The sequence below is a fragment of the Mastomys coucha genome, unplaced genomic scaffold (assembly GCF_008632895.1).
Source record: "Mastomys coucha isolate ucsf_1 unplaced genomic scaffold, UCSF_Mcou_1 pScaffold15, whole genome shotgun sequence".
NCBI lineage: Eukaryota > Metazoa > Chordata > Mammalia > Rodentia > Muridae > Mastomys > Mastomys coucha.
The window spans coordinates 22,615,648-22,636,258 of NW_022196897.1; the positions used below are offsets into that span (position 1 = coordinate 22,615,648).

The 20,611-nt window shown below is 43.1% G+C and overlaps 1 protein-coding gene across 9 annotated transcripts in view; it reads right to left on the reverse strand.

Moving 5' to 3' along the window:
- Window positions 1-260: 260 nt before the first annotated feature.
- Gapvd1 (GTPase activating protein and VPS9 domains 1) overlaps window positions 261-20,611 on the reverse strand; it is a 77,135-nt gene continuing 56,784 nt past the window's right edge. For 3 of the 9 annotated variants that reach the window (XM_031369948.1, XM_031369947.1, XM_031369945.1), the window contains 9 exons: window positions 17,819-17,941; window positions 15,903-16,032; window positions 13,770-13,879; window positions 12,752-12,911; window positions 10,921-11,108; window positions 7,261-7,474; window positions 3,838-3,910; window positions 2,545-2,742; window positions 2,149-2,289 (listed from right to left, as the gene is read on the reverse strand). In XM_031369948.1, the coding sequence (XP_031225808.1) occupies window positions 2,149-2,289; window positions 2,545-2,742; window positions 3,838-3,910; window positions 7,261-7,474; window positions 10,921-11,108; window positions 12,752-12,911; window positions 13,770-13,879; window positions 15,903-16,032; window positions 17,819-17,941 (1,337 nt within the window). Of the gene's footprint in view, window positions 2,290-2,544; window positions 2,743-3,837; window positions 3,911-7,260; window positions 7,475-10,920; window positions 11,109-12,751; window positions 12,912-13,769; window positions 13,880-15,902; window positions 16,033-17,818; window positions 17,942-20,611 lie in introns of all 9 variants that reach the window. The other 6 variants (XM_031369946.1, XM_031369944.1, XM_031369939.1 and 3 more) reach the window with 5 other exon arrangements.

Here is a 20,611-nt window from a genome sequence, read left to right on the forward strand (position 1 = left end):
CAGCTACACAGACAGGCATATAGGCAAAATACCTATACATGTAAAATAAAGTAAAATAAAATAAAATGAGGGATAAGAATTGTGAACCGAATGCAAAGCAATGGTGGATGCTGGAGTCTGCTCCTGGATGGTGTTGGCTTCTACCCCACATCCAGAGGTGTCCCCAGTGCCAGGCTGGACCTCACCACTTGCTTGGGCACTATAGCCCTACACCTCACATCCATGACCTTCACTCCACAGAAAAGAGCCCTGCACCAACATCCACATCTTCATATTTATTTCCACAGTGATAACATGGAATATATTTAGCTACCATTACAGAGAGAGAGAAAGAGAGAGAGAGAGAAAGAGAGAGAGAGAGAGAGAGAGAGAGAGACTCAGTCTCTCATTGATTTACAAGTTAAGTCCCATAACAATGAATTCCAACTATTCAAAATCTTCTGTTGACTTAACATTTATTGAATCAGTGCTGAAGTAGATGTTAGACTCCCTTCTAGTTGCAGAACCCTGTCACAGTTTGGCTTGCAATGTACTCAGGAAGGGATGTGACTTCTAACCCCAAGGCAAGGTGGACAATGACAGCCCATGAAGTACATAGATTTCCTGACCCAACATCTGAACAGATATTTGTGATAATAGTTTAGTTTTGATCTCTCCCTAAAAGGCAGACACCACATCTCACACTCCTATGTAAATTCCTATTTGGGGATCTGAAAGGGAAGGGAGACGTGGAAGCATGAAGAAAACCCAGCTTCTTTTGGCACGGTGTGGCCGAGTTCTCAGAGAGGGAGCAGACGGCTGATTATCCATCTGCTCATGGCTGGTTGTCACGGGTCCCTTAGAAGATGCCTGTATTGCTGCCACCACAAGGGACTCGGAAGTATGGGATTGCAGCATTTGTCAAAAAAGCTAAACAGGTTTAGGAAACATACAAGGTGAAACCAGTTGGTGATGGCCTATGTACACGACTTGTGCTTGAAGCTTTGGTGTGCCTCCTTGGCCAGCTTCTCAGGCACCAAAGCCCGTTCCTGATTAATTACTGATGTACAACGCAAACCAAACTACAGAGACACTCTTTTTTTTTTTTTTTTTTTTTCCAGAAGAGGGCAATAAAGGCACAGGAACCTGCCAAAATAGATTTTTTTCCCATAAGAATAGTGTGGCTGATCAAAATAGTTTAACACTAGTAAAACCTGGATCAGTAGAGCAGACGATACAAATTAGTTTTAAAAAATGACATTCATTGAATTCCTAGTCTGTGCATCCAATGTGAACCATCATCAGAGACTGATGACAGCTGAGGCTCAGTAAGGAGCCCTTCATGGCTTCCACTCAGTACGCAGGTGCAAAGGAAGGACACACACACACACCTGCCATGCCACGCCACATACTGCTCGTCCTATGTAACGCATGGTGGAGTCTGCCCCAATGCGCAGGCTCAACACATGCCCATGGTGGCACACGCCTACATGACTTCCCCATCAAACTCCACACTATCACTCAGTGATAAACTGTATTCCACACTAATAAATATTTCTGCTTTTGCTTTTAAGCTCAGCTTAAATTTTGTCAAGGAAACCATTTCATAAGAGGGAATGTCACAGCCTACTCTCAGCAACTGTCCTTGTTGTTTATTAGAGTCTGAGGATGTCCACAGTACATCAAATATAAATATATATTAGATTTACATTTCCTTCTTAGCTCTTCCTTAAGAGGCTGTAGCGCATCTCCTGAGACCCGCCATGCAGGTGTCTCATGACTGAATGCTCACACAGCAACTTGGAAGAGGCACACTGTTCTTTCTAAAAATGAAAAGGATGAACAGGGAATTCATGAACCAAGATCTAGACGTTTCCTAAAAGATTCTGTTCTGGTTTTTAAAAATTTAAAACACCTGAAAAACATGGTCCCTTTTGCAGTACTACTCTCTACTTGGGGACAGGAAATAAAATATGCAACTTAGAAAGGCCGAAAAGAACGAGAACCTGCGTGTTAGCTTGTTAATCTGCTTAGGAAGAGCCATGTGGAAACGTCTGGAAGCTGTACAGCATTAGACAAAACAATGTTCAGCTTTCAAGGAAGCTGCTACATGTTCTTAGAGATCTGTTTCCTGGCTACAGTCTGCTGCCTTGGTGGGTCTGGTCTTGGTCACTTTCTGTCATCGATGGTTTTAATAAACTCCACGGCTGCTGTGAATTGCATCCACCAGTAGGACTCCTCTCCAGACAGACAGCTGGCATAGAAGCTGCTGATGTACTGCACGGTGGACAGAAGGCAGGGTGGGTTTGCCTGGACAGATGGGAAATAAGAAAGAGCCCATTACTCGGTGCTGTGCTCTGCCAGGGCCATCTTAACACCTGTTCTTCCATGATCTGTCGGAGCTGCCATGCCAGGCCTCTGGACAACAATCCCTAGACTGCTTTGGAATTAAGCACCTTCAAGTCTCAGAAAGGAGCCCAGGACTCAAATCTATTACCTTGTAAAGCTCTGTGCCATCCTGCTCAGGAGGCCACATAAACTACTGGACAATACTAAGAGACTCACCTTTATCAATACAAACACCAACACAGGAACAAAGTCATCTGCCCCGGGGACAGAGTCCTCATTGGCCAGGCTCAGGAGGTTCATAATGGTGGAGCACATTCTCAGGATGCACTGCACTTTGTCCCGGGGGGTTTTGTAAGCACTTATTGTCCTGATTTCTGACTGTGCAGATGGCCACGGTGCCTCACGAAGATAAACCTAAGCAAGATGGCAGACAACATACAGATCGTGACTCCAACAGCAATCTGCACAGCACACAGTACCTGTCCCACCAAGCTGACAAGGGACATTTCCTTCCCAGCCACCCAAGATAAACCCTAGTTCAAAACACACCAGCCCAGCCATCGGGCAGAGGTGTACAACACAGAGCCTGGAGCTCACAAGCTCCCTGTGAATTTCTTACAAAACTGGGATGAGATATTCCATTTGGCTGATTTCAAAAGCACAGACAAGCAGCAGCAAGAAGGCAATGTAGACATCACTACGGCTCTTTGTTGCAGTGCTTCTACAAAAACAAAATCAAAGCCCAGGATGGTGGCGAAAGCTTGGGATCACAGCACTTGGGGGATCAAGGCAGGAGGGTTAGGGGGTTAAGGCCAGCCTCGGCTACATAGCAAGCTTGAGGTCATCGAGGACTGTGATAGATCTGTCTCTATTCTTGAGGTAGGGGCAGGAGGATCTCTATGAATTCGAGGCTAGCTTGGTTTACATAGGGAGTTTCAGGACAGTGAGAGCTACAGAATGAGAGAGACCTTGTGTTGGGGGGAGGGGTGCTGTCTTAAACAAACAAACAAACAAACAAACAAACACCAAACAACAAAAAAACCCATACCAAAGAAGCAATACTCAATGTTTCACCATAAGGAATCCTTAACAAACAGAAACTCCAAAGAACTGGCATCATGTCAAGAAAGCACTTGTCCTGAGGCCATGCAGACTGAGCCTTTCTTCTGGAACAGTTCTCATCCTCATCAGAACAGGACACCTTTGCAAAGCCCAGCCTGACAGTGTGCGGGGCAGCATACTGCCCAGGAGGGCAGAGCTGGGGCAGAAGCTATGCTTGGGAGCAGAGCAACTTTAAGGGGCACCCTACTACGGGCTCTCCCCACTCTTCTACTGAAGTCCTTTTCCACACAGAGGAAGTTACAGCCCATAAGTTCCCTGAGGACAGTGACTATAAGAGGGAAGAGCACCTGGGGAAATGGTGCTTCCATCTTGGGGCACCCGGGGCTTTGCTGAAGTGGTAACTCTCCAAGCACACCACCATCCATGCTACACACAAGCCCGTATTACCTCAGGAATCTGCAGAGCTCTGTGGTTTGCAGTCACAACTTTAGATAATCTCTGGATATGTTCATGCAGAACCCTAAAAACCACCCAAAATTCATATGTAAATACACATTTCTAAAAGTAAAGTATACAAATAATCACAACTGTATTTTATTAAAACAAAGCATTTTAGACTCACTTCTAGATATAGATTACATTATGGTTACATTACTATTACTACGTTAGTACCTCTTAGTCACAGGAATAGTGCATTTTAAAAGGCTTATCTTAGCTCACTTGGCATGGTAAGTTAGAGGCTAGCCTAAACTATATAGAAAACAAGAAGAACAAAGGAGGTCATGCTGAAGTCCAAGCATGGCAGTGGACGTCTGTAATTCCAGCAGAGGTTAGGGAGAGGGACCAGGATGTCAGGGCAGCACTAGCTTGTACTACAAAACAAGACCATCTCTTCCAGATCCACTTAGAAATGCTGCAGGGCTAGAGAGGTGGCTCAGCTGAGAGGTGCTGCTGAGTTCTGCTCTCAGCACCCAGGTTGGGCAGCTCACACAGCCTCCAACCCAAGCTGCCTCCAAGGGCACCACTCCTTACACACATGCATACAATTACACAGAAATAAATGCATAAATAAAAATAAATCTTTTTTAGAAAAAGAAATAAAAACCACTGAGTGAGCCAGAAGGCTGCGGGAATGTGGAGGTGGCCAGCAAGCCCAGACAGAGGAGAGGGCCCTGAGCCTGGACACACTGTGCAGTGAAAGAAAGGGAGTAGTAAGTTGAGAGAAGTGACAAGCAGGACAGTCACAGGCCAGAAAGCAATGACCACAGCTCTCAGATGGAGACAAGACTTGACTCCCTGCCCAGCCCTTCTTTTGATGACCAGAATTAAGGTTTTAAAAGTTAAGGATCTGCCTCAGTAGCAGAGGCTAAATTTAGCCTCCTGGCTTCTGATTCTTTTTAGGGACAAGTTTGCTCTCTAAACTCTGTAAAACCTGCAGAAATGGAAGCAGTGGGGAGGGATAAACTCTCTGTGGTACATACAGCCTCAGTATCCCAGCTCTGTACCCCATGCCTGCTTTGTAAGCAGGTTCTCTGGAAAGGAAATGGACCAGAGTCAGCAAGCAGCCTAAGACCAACAAGACTTAGAGGGGAGGCTGGAGCAACCCAAATGCCTACTGCTCTTCACAGAAAGGTATATTCTCTCAGACATGTGTGCAACTCCTCACAATATCTGTAGCCTGGGTGTGGCTCAGTGACAGAGCACACATGCACCCTTGGGTCCTCCCCATGGCATGTGTACTGATGCACACATAAAGCCTGTAAAAAGCACAAACCACAATGGCTTTCCTTGAGATCCTACTACATGGACTCCTGAGGATCCCTGGACACCAAAGTCATTGTCATTTGCTAGAAAACATGGTGACAATGTCAGTATGCTTGGGGGTAGAATCTGGATCATGGAAGAGCACTCATGAAAACAGAAGAAAAACACAAAAGCTAAATTGTCTACTTTTCACTTTTCTATCCCACCCCCACCCCACAACAGGATTTCTTTTTTCTTTTTTTTCTTTTTTTCTTTTTTTGGAAAGGTTTCACCATGGACTTGGACCTGTTAAGTGTCTGCCTCAGTCTCCCCAAAAGGCTGTGTGCCACCATACCTGGCTCAGGATTCTTTTTTACCTATTATAGTATTGGGATCAAACCCAAGGTCTTTTGCACCCTACCACAGAGCTATATCTCTAGCCTGCAAGATAACTTTAGAAACAGCTTGCTTGTTTGCTTCCTCCCTGTCCCCTTCCCTCCCCCCTCTCCTTTCCTTTCCTTTCAAAATTTTGTTTATTTTATTTATATAAGTACACTATCACTGTCTTCAGACACACCAAAGAGGGCATCAGATCTCATTATAGATGGTTGTGAGCCACCATGTGGTTGCTGGGAATTGAACTCAGGACCTCTAGAAGAACAGTCAGTGCTCTTAACTGCTGAGCCATCTCTCCAGTCCCTAAAAACAGCTTTATTGAGGTATAAGTCATATAACATATAATTGTGGATACTTGCTGATATCCAAATACATAGCTATTAGTTTCTCAATAAATATACAGTGAGCACACTTCAGAAGCCAAGCTCTGTTCTTGATGCTGTGTCACAGTGGTGAATAAAAGTGGTTTGTTTTTCACAGGGAACAGGGTCTCACGCTGTAGCCCATGCAGACCTTAATTTGAGGTGAGCTTCATGCCTAAGCTGCCCTAAGCTGCCCAAGTGCTGGACTTAGTGGCATAAGACACAATAGCTGGTTAAAAGCATTATTTCCTATTCTCATGATTGATTCAGCCCTAGAGAAGAGAGCATGTGACCCTGAAACACAATGATCAAGAACAGGGAGGCTTGGGGAGATGGCTTAACTGGGAAAGTACTTGCAAAGTGAGAAAGAAGGTTTGAGTTGGATCCCTAGACTCCGTGCATGTCTATCTTCCCAGAGCTGCAATGGCAGACACAGTAGGTAGCTGGATTATAGAGACCTAGGTTCAGCAGACACCATGTCTTAAAAAAACAGGTGAGGAGCAATTTAAGAAGACATGTGTTGTTGACCATATGCACACTAACCCCCCCAGAAGAGTGCTTGCAGAATGTGCACAAGCCCTAATAGTGGGGAGAGGAGTGAATGAGGGACTGCCTAGCAATGTCTAGAGTCAGTTGCCATAACTGGTTGGGCCATGAGTGCTGCTAAATGCCTACCATACCCAGAACAGGCTCTTAGATTAAATAACTACCAGGCTCCAAATATCAGAGCACTGGGTTAACAAACCATGACTCAGGGTCTGGAAATGGCGTAGGTTACTCAGCTACAAGTACTGGCTACTTTTGAAGGGAACTTGGTTTGATTCCCAGCACCAACAGGGCAGCTTACAACCATCTGAAACTCCAGTTCCAGAGAATCTGATGCCCTCTCTGACCTCCACAGGCCCCAGACATGCACATAGTACAGATGCAGGCCAAACACTAACACATATAAGATAAAATAAAACTTTTAAGAAGAAATCATGACTCAAACAAATGGCAAATGACAACCATGAAACAAATGTGTAAACCTGAGCAATTTAAGCTAGAAAGGAAATGGGTTCCTAAGAAAGTGATGCCTGGATCAAGATCAAACAACTGGCAAGAACTCATCCCACAGAGCAGACCCAGAAGAACACGTGAGGCAGGTACACAGCAGAGCCTCTCAGAAAGGCTATCCAAATTTATCCTAGTCTCTTCCTACTCTGCACATCCCCTCAAAGCTGCATATTAACATCCATTCTGATTTTATAACTCTGAAGAGTATAAATGGTAACAGATGATTTTCTTTACAACTGTACCAAACCAAAGGTATAGCTAAGACATCTTTGTAGTCCCACACAGACATTGAGACATTGAGCACAGAACTCACTGGTCACGAAGTATGTCCCCATCCTGGTTAGGGTAGAAAGCAAGCTTGAAGATCCGATTCATCACACTCCGCTCGATGGCCAGCTGGGCATCCTGCAGCTGCTCCTCACTGGCATTCTGCCAAATGACATCTTGAGCCATCGCCCCATACAGGAACTGTAGAAAATCCTCTACCTGAGCTGTCTTATCATCAGCAGCAGTAAGTTTCTGAAAGTCTCCAAGAAAAAACAGTGTTCTTTAAAATATGCCATAGAAATAACCCTAAAGGGGACTTACGGTAGTCCTCTGGATCTTCAGTTTTGTTTTCTGTTTCCATTACTCTTACTTAAAAGTACTAAGTGGAAAAGTTCTAGAAATATACATTTGTATGTTTTACTCTTATCTCTCTTTTTACATTTATTTCCTTGTCAGGGGGTGAGCACCTCCATAGCATGCATGTGGAAGTTAGGGGATACTCATATTGAAAGACCCCTGTGGGGAGACCCCCACTCAAATCTCTGGAAGACGTGCACCCAAGGAATCATGAGAGACCGTCTTGATGTAATCACAAAAGGCAGTTTTATTTTTCAGAGCGCTCCGAGTGCTCCGGGCAGACACCACACTTATCTCATGCAGGAGATAGTGGAATCGACCACGAGGCTCAGGGGTTAGGGGTTTATATAGGAAAAAGGTCTGGGGGAACAAAGGAATCAGTGTGGCTATACATGATTGGCTAGTTCAAATATTAACTAGTATGTACAGAACAGAGTGGAAAATTCCTAAGGTTGGTGTTAATCTGAGTCAACAGAGCATCTGACCTTAAACCATATCTAAGAGGACCAGATGGCCCACTACTCAGTGTCTGCCCAGACATATCCTTGCATGCTTTCTCTTCTATATCTTTTTGGCCTGTTAGTAACAGCTTGCTTATTTTTGCCTAGGCTTATTTGGACATATTCGACCTTGGTCCACTGTGTTTTTCTCAAACCTGCAATTTTTTCATTAGCCAGCACAAGTTTTAAATTTAACTCTTTCAATATGAGTTGGTTTTCTCTACCATATGAACCCCAGCATTCAAACTCAGGTCATCAGGCTTGGTGGCGTGCCTTCACTCACTGAGCCAGCTTCCCAGGATGTTCCTACTCTCAGAACTGCACACTGTTCTGCATACTTAACATATTTCTTAATTTTCCCTGCTTTTTATATTGTGGCTTTAAGATTATGGTGTTAGTATCATTTGTGAATTAGAATGATTTCTGTAGACCCTACTCCCCTACCCCTTTTTCATGAGAGTCATGCTCTAAGGCTACCCCTACATAGTGGAGACTTAAACTGGGTAGTACTGGACTCTGCATAGTGAATGGATAACTAAGCTAGAAGAAGTCTAGAAACCCCATTCTATCCACCACAGATGAGTTATCCCTTTGGTCAGGTCAGCCACACTGTGTACATGGCCTACTCAGTCACCTCCCTTGTAGCTTAGTTATCCATTCACTATGCAGAGTCCAGTACTACCCAGTTTAAATTTCCACTATGTAGGGGTAAGCCTTAGAGCATGGCCACAGTAGCCTGCCACTTTAAAGTCTGTGAGTCCTTGATGAGGTAGTTCCTTCAAGTGGCAGGGCTAAAACTGCACACTGACCCCATCTGGAGTAGCTGACGCTGATGGCTGTGTTTCCAGCCCATCTGTGGGTAGAGTTCCTTCATCATAGCTTGGGGAACCATTTGGGTTTCTGTCTTTCTTTCTTTTTCTTTTTTTTTTTTTTTTTTTTTTTTTTGATAAATCCTTTATTATTTACTTTTTAAAAGATTTATTTTTTTTCCCTACGTATGTGTTTCACGTGCGTGTCCATCTGTGCACTACATGCATAGCTGGTCCCTCTGAGGACAAAAGAGGGTGTTGGATCCCCTGGAACTGGAGTTATGGACAACAGTGAGCTGCTAGTTACATGGGTACTGAGAATCAAACCCTGGTCCTTTGCAAGAACATCAGGTATTCTTGCAAAATGCTGAGCCATCTTTCCAGGTTTTAGTCATTTAGGGTTTCAGTCAAGAATCTGGATGGGGGCTGGCGAGATGGCTCAGCGGGTAAGAGCACTGACTGCTCTTCCGAAGGTCCTGAGTTCAGATCCCAGCATCCACATGGTGGCACACAACTACCTATAATGAGATCTGACACCCTCTTCTGGTGCTGTCTGAAGACAGCTACAGTGAATTACGCCGGAGCAAGAGGGGCCGGAACAAGCAGGGCTAGCAGAGGTCCTGAGTTTAATTCTCAGCAGTCACACACATGATGGCTCACAGCCATCTGTACAGCTACAGTGTACTCATACACATAAAATAAATAAAATAAATCTTTAAAAAAAAAAAAAAAGAATCTGGATGGACTGTGTTCATCCAAACTTCCTCCTGTCTTTTCAGAGAACCAATCTCAAAGTCATTCCAAGAGCATAAAAACTCAGGCCTGGGAAATGGCTCAGTGGGCAAGGATGACTGCTGCCAAATAAAGACCCAAGTCCGATCCTGAGTTGGCAACTCTGGGCTGTCAGTTTGACCACAACCAGGATTAATTAAACCCAAGTGACTGAGCACACCTGTGAGGAATTTTTTAATTAATTAAATCATTTGAAGTGGAAAGACTCACTTTTTTTTTTTTTTTTTCCGAGACAGGGTTTCTCTGTGTAGCCCTGGCAAACTCAGAAATCCGCCTGCCTCTGCCTCCCAAGTGCTGGGATTAAAGGCGTGCGCCACCACTGCCCAGCTGGAAAGACTCTCTTTTAATCTGGCTCTTTTGAGGTGGGAAGATCCACCTTTAATCTAGACCCCATCTTCTGCTGGCAACCCATACAAAAGACACAGATGAAGCAAGTTTTCATTACTTGCCTGCTTGTCCTGGTCTTACTGCTAAGTCCATCCCTCCCCTGGCATTAGAACCTACTTCTTCAGGATTCTGGAGTCTACTGGAGACCAGCTGAGTACCTAGCACTGTGGATGGCAGCTACTGTTGGACTACCTGGACCACAGCCTGTAAGCCATTCCAGGAAGTTCTACACATATATTTTATGTTCCTCTAGAGAACCCTATCACAGATGTGACATGCCCTAACCCTGCAAAACTTTAAAGAAAAGTAGTAAAAAATATTTTTAAAAGAAGGTAGATCTAGATGGTTTTGCAGTTAGGAGCAGCTTGCTACCCGTCCAAAGGCCGGAAGTTTGGTTCCCAGTACTGGTGTTGTGAGGCTTACAACTGCTCGTAACTCTAGTACTAGGAGATAGGATCCCTCTTCTGGCTTACACCTCCCACCCCACACTAAAAATCTTTTATTTTATTATTGTTGTTGTGATTATTTTTACTGTGCATGGCTTTTTGCCTGTTTATGTCCATGGCTGGTGCCTGCACAGCTAAAAGAGAGCAAATCCCCTGGAGCTATTGCTATAGGGACTGGGACTTGAACTCTGGTTCTCAGGAAGAGAAGCCAGTACTCATAACTGTTAACCCATCTATCTTACCAGCCCCAAAGTCTTAAAAGAAGGAAGGAAGGGAGGGAGGCTGGCAGGCAGGAAGCAGGTAATATAAGGAACTGCTGTAAGGTATGCTAGCATGTCCATGAAAACGTGCAAAGCTAAACAATTCTCCCCATGTCACATGGCTGAGGAATGTCTGTCTGAATGTATTTAGTTACCTTGAATGAACTCCCTGATCTTTTTTTCTTTGCTCTCAAGTAGTAACCGCACACAGACAGTGGTAAAGTAACGATTGGCCACCTCTTTGTCCCGCAAAACTCTTTGCAGGAGCCTTTCCAAGTGAGCCTGTGTGGTCTGCAGTCCTTGTCGGCAGCGGGTGAGATAAGCAATATACGGAGCTCTTTTTCTGAAAGAAAGAAAACAAAGTGCTTCTGAAATAAGATGTATAGCAGCGCATACTTTCTTGAGCAACTAAGAGTCTTAATTTTTTAAAACAATTACTTCACAGTCTTTGGCTTTTACAAGTTGGCACTAGAGGCTGTAGACAAGCATCCTGGGAACTATCCACACTGCTAGCTCAAGAAAGCAAGCCCTTGTGCATGTTTCTGTGGCACATTATCATCAGCACCTAACTTACTATATGTCTCCAAGGCCCTCTGCAGACTCACTGCTTTTATTACAGAAACATGGTCTCCACGCTTGTAGGACCCCACACTTAACAGAAAATTGGCTGCTGCAACAAAATGCAAATTGTATACATTAGATCATCCAAAAACCACACCACTAACTTGCTTATAGTGTTAGTGTGACAAGATCCCTTTAAGGCTGGGAGCCTGTACTCTGCCTAAGAACAACACTCATACTTCCCCCTTACTAGCAAGGGCTTGGTGGCAAAATACAACAGCAAGCCCTAAGATCATCTCTGCTTCTATAGTCTCGATCTCCTGGCCTCACAGTAAAAGAAACCCTATTTATCTGCTTTTAAAGTATTATTTATTGCTGGGTGCTAGTGTACATCTTTAATCCCAGCAGCTGGGAAGCAGAGGCAGGTGAATCTCTCTCTGAGTTTGAGACCAGCCTGGTCTACAAAGAGAGTTCAAGGACAGCCAGGGCTCTGTTACATAGAGAAACCCTGTCTTGAAAAACCAAAAAAGGGGCTGGAGAGATGGCTCAGCAGTTAAGAGCACTGGCTGCTCTTCCAGAGGTCTTGAGTTCAAATCCCAGCAACCACATGGTGGTTCACAACCATTTGTAATGGGATCCAATGCCCTCTTCTGGTGTGTCTGAAGACAGTGACAGTGTATTCATATAAATAAATATATTTAAAGAAAAAGCCCTAACAGATGCTGTGCCTTTAAGAAGGAAAGAAAGAAAGAAAGAAAGAAAGAAAGAAAGAAAGAAAGAAAGAAAGAAAGAAAGAAAGAGAAATGCCAAAAAGAAAAAAAGAAGTATTATTATTGTATATGTGTGATTGTGGGTGTAGTTGTGCCACAATATGTATGTAGAGGTCACAGGACAATTTTTGTAAACTCAGTTCTCTCCTTCCTTTTGTGAATTCTAGGGTTCTACCTTAGGCTGTCAGGCTTCCATGACAGGTGCCCATATCCAGTGACATCCTGTAGTGCTGGCTCCCTTTTTCTTTTGCGACAGTATCTCTCACTGAACTTAGAGCCTGCAGTTTCAGCTGGTCAGCAAGCCCCCAGGGTCCTCCCAGATGGAGTTACAGATACATACCACCATGCCCACTCTTTACCTGGGTGCCAGAGAACCAAACTTGGGTCCTCATGTTTGTGCTTTACTCACTGAGTAATTTCCCAACCTATTCTTCATCTTCCTTTATGAAAAGCTGAAGTAAATCACACTTCTTAATTAGCAAGAACTGTTGGTTAACATTTCTAAACTGTGTTTCTTAAAATCTCTATCCAAGTAAACACAACCATGTACTTTATAACTAGATTCATTTCTTCAATAAAAAACAAACAAAACAAACAAACAAAACATTGCTATTCTATAGTCAGCTCTTTAAACCAGTCAGGTTAGGAGCAGTACCTGTAGTCTTCAGCAATGGATGCCAGCAACTTCCTACAGGTCCTATTGTCAAAGCGGCACACACAACGCATTGTTTCTTGAAGTTGAGCCATTAAGCTCTTATCTTGTAAATTAATTGCTTCAGCTATTTGAACTTTTAAGAAGCATACAATTTCATTGTCTAAAAACAAACAAAAAACCAAGAATTCTGTAAGGACGCATAACCTCTCAGTAATCAGGAAGCCAATTCTTGTGCACCGAAAACCATGGGAACCAAGCAGCACTGCCATTCTAGTCTATAAAATAAACAACAGAAATCCACATGCTGGGAGCTGGGGAGAGGGCTCAGAGATTAAAGAGTATATGATGCTTTTTCAGAGGACCAGAGCTCATACCAGCACCCATTCCAGGCAGTTCACAACTGTCTGAACTCCTCTAGGGGATCTGCCACCCTTTTCTGGTTCTCTGTGGGCACCCAAACACAAATGGAAGACACACAAATACATATACAAATTATTTTAAAAGGAGATCAAAGAACCCTGTACTGGCTGGTTTTGTGTGTCAACTTGACAAAGGCTGGAGTTATCACAGAGAAGGGAGCTTCAGTTGGGGAAGTGTCTCCATGAGATCCAGCTGTGGGGCATTTTCTCAATTAGGGGGTAGGGTCCTTTGTGGGTGGTTCCATTCCTGGGTTCTGTAAGAGAGCAGGCTGAGCAAGCCAGGAGAAGCAAGCCAGTAGGTAACATCCCTCCATGGCCTCTGCATCAGCTCCTGCTTCCTGACCTGCCTGAGTTCCAGTCCTGACTTCCTCTGGTGATAAACAGCAATATGGAAGTAAGCCGAATAAACCCTTTCCTCCCCAACTTGCTTCTTGGTCATGATGTTTGTGCAGGAATAGAAACCCTGACTAAGACAAACCCCTAAATAACTTAGAAAAAATATAAAATTGAACCACAGGAATTTCTGTGCATTGGACAAGTGAAGAGTGGCAGCCTCCATTGTTCAAGCTGTGCACACTGGAGAGTAAGGAATGACTTGCCTTCTGGGTCTGTATGATCTGGCAATCCGTTCCTTGTTGAGTGTGTTAGCACTGGGAAGGCCACAGAGTCTGCAGAGCAAAGTGCGAGCCTCAGCTTCTTTTTTACATCTCTGAAGAATTAAGTACAGGGCACATTAATTTACTTGCACAGAAATAATCATAGCCTTTTGTGCTGGTTGGAGCTGGGACCAGGAACTTCCAGCTAAGCACATCCTCAGCCAGATATGGTCATACTGTACAACTATATATGTGTAAGTTAACATGTTAGCTCTGAACTTGAATGTTTCAAATGATTCTTTAAGAAAAGATCAGTTTCAAAGAACTGGCACCTCAAGGCAAAGCACAGCTTGTAGTTACTGGTTAAGAGGGTTAGAATGCTCTAGGCAAGCTCAGTAGGCCACAATGATCAGCCACAACAGCCTTCTCATCTCCTAGAGCACCCTGAAGTGCTGAGTGTAGTTAGAGGGTCTGCCACAACACAGATGCTCATGACTCAACCTGAATGCTTCCTACCAGTCTCTCTGCAAATGTCGGTCCTGGTTCAGATAAGCCCGTCCCTTGACCAAACAAAACAAAACAACAAAAAACAAACCACTTGCTGCATTTTACTGCTTGGACGTTTTATGCTGAGATTAGATTCTATGACTTTCAACTGTGACCCAGCTACCATTTGGTGTAGAGCCTTTCCATAGCCTACAATACAATAGAAAGTTAAAAATGGAGAAATGGGGGCTGGAGCGATGGCTCAGTAGTTAAGAGCACTGGCTGCTCTTCCAAAGGAGCTAGGTTCAGTTCCCAGCACCCACATGGCAGCTCATGACTGTCTGTAACTCCAGTTCCAGAGAACCAACATCCTTACACAAACATACATGCAAGCAAAACGTTGATGCACACAAAGTAAAAGGAAATAAATATTTAAAAATAAACTTAAAAACTGGAGACATGGAGAGAGGAAATTAGTACACACAAGTGAGGTGAGGGTGCTTTAAGGGGTTCTCCTTGTCTGAGGAAGCAACAACTCCTCAAACAAGTGCATAATGTCAGAATCCCAAAGTCACTTTCTCAGGCCCTGCTGGGAAGAGGCTGTGGAAAGGACAGGATGCCAAGACTGAGCTGCAGTGCTTAGCGAGCTGATAGAGACCTTTTCCTGACACAGAGGCTGGCGATTCTGCACAGCCAGTGGCACTGTAATTTGTTTAAGCTACTTGTGTGCTCCTGGGGGCACAATTTTTTTACATTCCTAAATTAATTTTTTGATATCTGATATCCACAACTGGAGTCTTTTATTAAAAAAAAAAAAAAAAAAAAAAGACCATTTCACTGTATAGTCCTAGCTGGTCTATATACAGGCTGCCCTCAAACTCACAGAGACTCACCTGGCTCTGCCTCCTAACTGCTGGGACTAAAGGTGTGTTGCCACCTCGCCTGGTCCAAAGTGAGTTTTCTTAGTAAATAGTATCTACTGTTCTCTTTAGTGTGTGTGTGTGTGTGTGTATGTGTGTGTATAGAGGTGTGCATGTATGTAGAAACCACAGGACAACCTCAATGGTATTTCTCAGGGGATGCCATCAACCTTGTTTTTTGAGACAGGGTCTCTCACTGGCTTAGCACTAGACTAAGGTAGGAGCCCACTGCCTTCTCAGTGTGGGTTACAAGTGCATACCATCGTGCCTGGCTTCTCAGTGTGGGGTACAAATGTACACCATCACACTTGGCTTCTCAGGTACTGAGGGTTGAACTCACGTGTGCACTTCAAGGACTGGGGCATCACCCAGCCCTTCTTTACACTTAACAATCAGTTGATGTCAAATGATTGCAATGGCAATAAGAACATTCAAAGGGAAATGTGGAAGGTTAAAGGAGGAAAGGGAATGGGAAAAACAATGTATCTTAATTAAGAAAAAATACTTAAAAAAAAAAAAAAAGAGCCAGGTGATGGTGGCACAATCCTTTAATCCCAGCACTTGGGAGGCAGAGGCAGGTGGATCTCTGAGTTCCAGGCCAGCCTGGTCTACAGAGTGAGTTCTAGGACAACCAGGACTACAAAGAGAAACCTTGTCTCAAAAACCAAAACCAAACCAAACCAAAACTAAACAGTGCAACCCACAAAGTTCCAAACCCTAAGAGAATTACCTGTAAGAAAAAGCAGAGTCCTGAGGGTGGGCTGCTTGGCTGGCAGAGTCTGGGAGATCATCAGCTGAGATGTTCTGCAATGCTTCCTCACGAGGAGAGTCATGAGCACTTTCACCATCACCCATGACTTCTAAACAAAACCAGTCCCCAAGAAAAGTACAGCCCAGTTAATGTGGAAATTTCGGCTACTAGCAGGTATCAGAGAAATTTAATCAAAAGTCAGTTTGTCTTGTAATAAGAGTTCTTGGAAAAAGAAAACAAACCTCATATGTAATGAGGCTATCGACAGCCAGGGCAGTATATCAAGACAGAAGGTATTGGAGCAGAGAAAAGCTGTGCTTTACCACAGTATCCAATTTGGAATAACTTAATAAAGTTCAGAATCACTGAACCACAGAACTAAGAGCCTCAAAAAGTATTTTAACAATACCTTCACTTTAGAGACATGGACTCCTGCCAAATGCTGGAACACTCACTCATGTCTCCTGATTCTCCTCAACAAAGCCCTCCTACACCTAAGACTTTGCCAGGGACTAGCTCAAAACACAGGCCAGGTCTGTGGTTCCCACATCTGTTATGTTTTTAATTAGTCAGTTAATACAAGATAATATATACACCTATAAAGTCAAGGGGCAAGGGACTCAGTCAGTAGAGCGCTTGCTTAGCATGAGAGGCTCCTTGGATTCTATTCCCAGCATCAAATAAAATAGTTTGTGGTGATGCAACCCTAGCAGTTGAAGTAAAGACAGGAAGATCAAGAGTTCAAGGTCAGAGATGGAGACATGACCCAGATGTTAAGAGCACTGGCTTCTCTTCCAGAGGACCCAAGATTGGTTCAGAGTACCCATACGGTGCCTAGCAACTGTGTATAACTCCAGTTCCAGAGATCTAACACCCTTTTCTGACCTCCATGGTCATCACACACATGTACTGCACAGACATCACATGCAGGCAAAAAGACACATATACATAAAATAAAATGAATCTTGAAAAAAAGTCAAGTAAATCACTGTTAAGGTTAGTTTGATACAAGTCTGGGCTATATGAGACTCTGTCTCATGTAGAAAAGAAGAAAGAGAAACAAAAAAAGAAAAAAGAAGAAAAGAAAAACAAAAACAAACAAAATAACACTTTTAAGTCAAAAGGAATAAAACATTCCTAAATACTGTATAGGAAATTACAACAAAATGTTGGTAGCTGGCAAGTCTAAATATAGGGTTTAATAACCTTTGCTGCACTGAAATTTGGCACTTGGGAGGCAGGCAGGAGGATTCTGAGTTTCAGGGGAAGCCTACCCTCCAGAGTAGAGTATCTTAGCACTTTAACTCCGAGAAAGAAAAGCAGAGGTAGAATCCCTCCCTGCCCTCAGTTCCTCTTCGGCCTTAGGAACCCTCCTCAGAGCAGCTCAAGTTACGGCTCAGTGTACACAGGCACAGACAGATTTAGCAAACTGCTGACGCTTTTACATGCTTTTGCTTTTCCTTAATGTATCTTGAGGACTCTGTATTTTTATGACAGGTAGTCAGTATTCCACTATGGGGGGGAGCTGTAGAAAAGATGTACCAAGCAATAAGGGTATCTTAGCTTGAGTTGGCCAACACAGCTCTGCTAAAAGTGCATAACTACATCAAATCTCACTTCTCTAAACAGTAAAAAAAAAAGGGGAGGGGGATTCCCTTTCACTAAAACATGCATCAAGGAACTACGGGCTGTCACCCCAAACCATCTTAACATCTTGGGTGCCCAGGTTTAGTGGGAAGCTGTAGAGAGGGACATACTAACCTGACTTGTTTACAAAAGCTATCATTTTCAAATACTATGGCCCCTCTGGACAATCTGTTCTAAAGGCCACGTTAGTGTGAGTTGTCTTATCTCTAAGATAAACTGTCACTGTTCAGATTTATCGTGATTATCACCTGCACTCTCATCATTTGCCATTGCTCCTTCACTGGGGCTGGTCCGTTTAATGGCATTCCGGTATTTGTCCAGAATATCTTCAGCAACCTGAGCTTGAGCACTGAGCCTAGGGCTGGGCTCATCTGCAGGGGAAAAGAGAGAGAGAATTAGTTCCTTGGGTTTATCCCAACTCTGCTGTTAGTATAACAGCAGCAGCAGCATCCCAAAGGCAGGTTAGGAGGTCAGACTAAAGAAGGGCGCATATCTCAGTGTTATGAGGCACCATGCAGCTGCCTACTCAACCCCACTGCTAGGTCTAAGAACTTTTCAAAGCCAGACACCAGGAAGAGGCACTCCACCTCAGCACCATTGGAATTCTGCATGACTGCGTCAAAGTTCAGTACAGAAAGAATTCTAAAGTACTTGCTCAAGTCACAATAACTATCAATTCATGTTAACACAACTTCTATCAATGGTTTCTTTTTGTAGGAGTGGGAGACAAATAGAAGAGTCTTGCTATATAATCAAAGCTGACCTTTAATTCATTAAGTAGCCCAAGGCCTGGAGCTTTGAGTTTGTGGGTCTCTCATCTAAGCCTGCTGATTTTTTTTTTATTAATACACACAACTTATTCAGATACCTCCATTCTTAAGGAGAAAAATAATTATTCAGATTACACCAAAACCCTTTTTTAGTTTTGATAAATGGCTTTCTCCATCAATTCTTTGCAAATTCCTCTTTCCATCATACTTGAAAACTGCAGAGCATCCTGTTCTATCTCACCACCTCTCTCTGTGACAGTGCGGCTGCCAGGACACAGCATTTTTACTCATACAATGGTCCCTGGCATTCTAGGGGTCTAGGATGCATAGAAAGCAGATGGTTTCACTGATGGGACTGTTAACTCTAACAACCAGATCAGTTACCAAAGCCATTGAGCTAGCTTGCCATTGTGGCACATGCTTATAATTCCAGCACTTGGGAAGTTGAAGTAAGACAATTATGAATTCAAGGCCAGCTGAGACTATCTCAAAACATCAAGCTAGGGATATAGCTCAGTGGTAAAGACTTGTTTAACATTTACAAGAGTTTGATGCCCAGCACCATACCCACAAGTTAGCCTATAGTCTCAAACAGTAGCCATTAATAGACTGCTATGGATCTTCAATACAAAATAAAGTTCTATAGTGAAATGCAAACTCCTGAGATTGAGCTAGGACAACAAGTAAGCCAGCTGTGTATATTGTGGTAGGATTCTATTTGTAAACATTTCTAAAATAGCATCAAAACCTCTGTGTGTGTGTGTGTGTGTGGAGGGGTGTGTTTATGACAACAGCAGCTGACAGCTACTGCATTTGTACCACATGCCAGTGAACTTGTTGTAAGCATCTTATGTGGACACGTACTCATCAAACAACTGCACACAAAAGTGCTGGCCCAGTATACCCCAGTAGAGTAAGTGTGGGTCATGGAGACTGGGCAGCATGCTCACAGGCCTTTCCTCTCCACAAAACAAGTATCTCCTGTTCATGTTTCTATAAAATTCCTCAAGTTATATAGAGGATTCACAAAGTTGTGTTTTGCATATTTTTCTTTTTTGGGACAGATGTACACTGGCCTAGAACTTGTAGCAAACCTCCTGCCTCAGACTTGTGAGTTTGGGGATTATAGGTGTGAGCACATCTGACTTCCAAATACATTTTAAACGTCTACTATAACAGTATAGTAGTGACAAGAGATTTACAATCAATGGTGGACTTTTTCAAAATATAAATGCAACCATTGCAGAATCCTTTTAAGCAGTAATATTTCTGGTTATAGCTTTTAAAATACTCTTTCTTGTTTATTTGTTTAGTATTTTTTGAGTGTCTCGTGAATGCAAATGTACCAAGTGTGTTCCTGGTGCCTGAGGAGGCCAGAAGAGCCTCTGGACCTGAAGTTACAGGTAGCTGTAAACCAACATGTCAGTGCTGAGAACTGAACCCAGGTTCTCTGTAAAAGCAACAAGTGCTGCAAACTGCTGAGCGTCTCTCCAGCCCCACTGGTTATCTTTTGAGAGTTCACAAGGGCTCTGAAAAGGGACAAATATAAACTGGCTAAACTCAGTCAATTAAACTACAATATTGCTTATTACCTTTTACTTTAATAATATACTTCTTCCTCAAAAACGTTATCCTAGAAAAATAATGAAAGTAAAAGCTGCTGAGCAGAGCTGGGGTTATGGTTAGTGAAGAGTACCTGACTGGTGTGCATAAGCCTGGCTCAATCCCCAGCACTGTTAACACAACACAACAACAAGAAAAAAATCTATGGGCACAAAGGTACTTTCAGAGAAAAACAGGAAACAACTTAAATATTTCAATAGGAAAAGAAGAGTTATGTTGCAATGTAGTAGAATCAAATTACAAATTTATTATTTGTAATTATTCAAAAGCCAGTTATATCCAGGAGAAACTGCAAAGTGTATGAAGTGTGGTAAAAGTAAACATAAAGTTATATATATCCTATTTAGTGACAGAAAAGCCACCATATACAAACTTTGAGAAAGATTGGGAAAGATCATTAAAAAAAACAGTGGTTAGAGTGGCAAGATTACAGTCAGGCTAATAAGGAATATATATAATAACATTTCAAACTGATTTTATGCAAACTTCTAAGTGATCATTAGTTAGGACTGGGTAGAATTTCTCCAATAAGAAAGCTAAACTTCTTCAATCAGACCCAAAGAAAATGAACTATTTTATTAGGGGGTAGAGGTGGGGTGGAATGGATGGACAGGGAACTTTACTTAGCTTCCAATCACAGCATCCAAA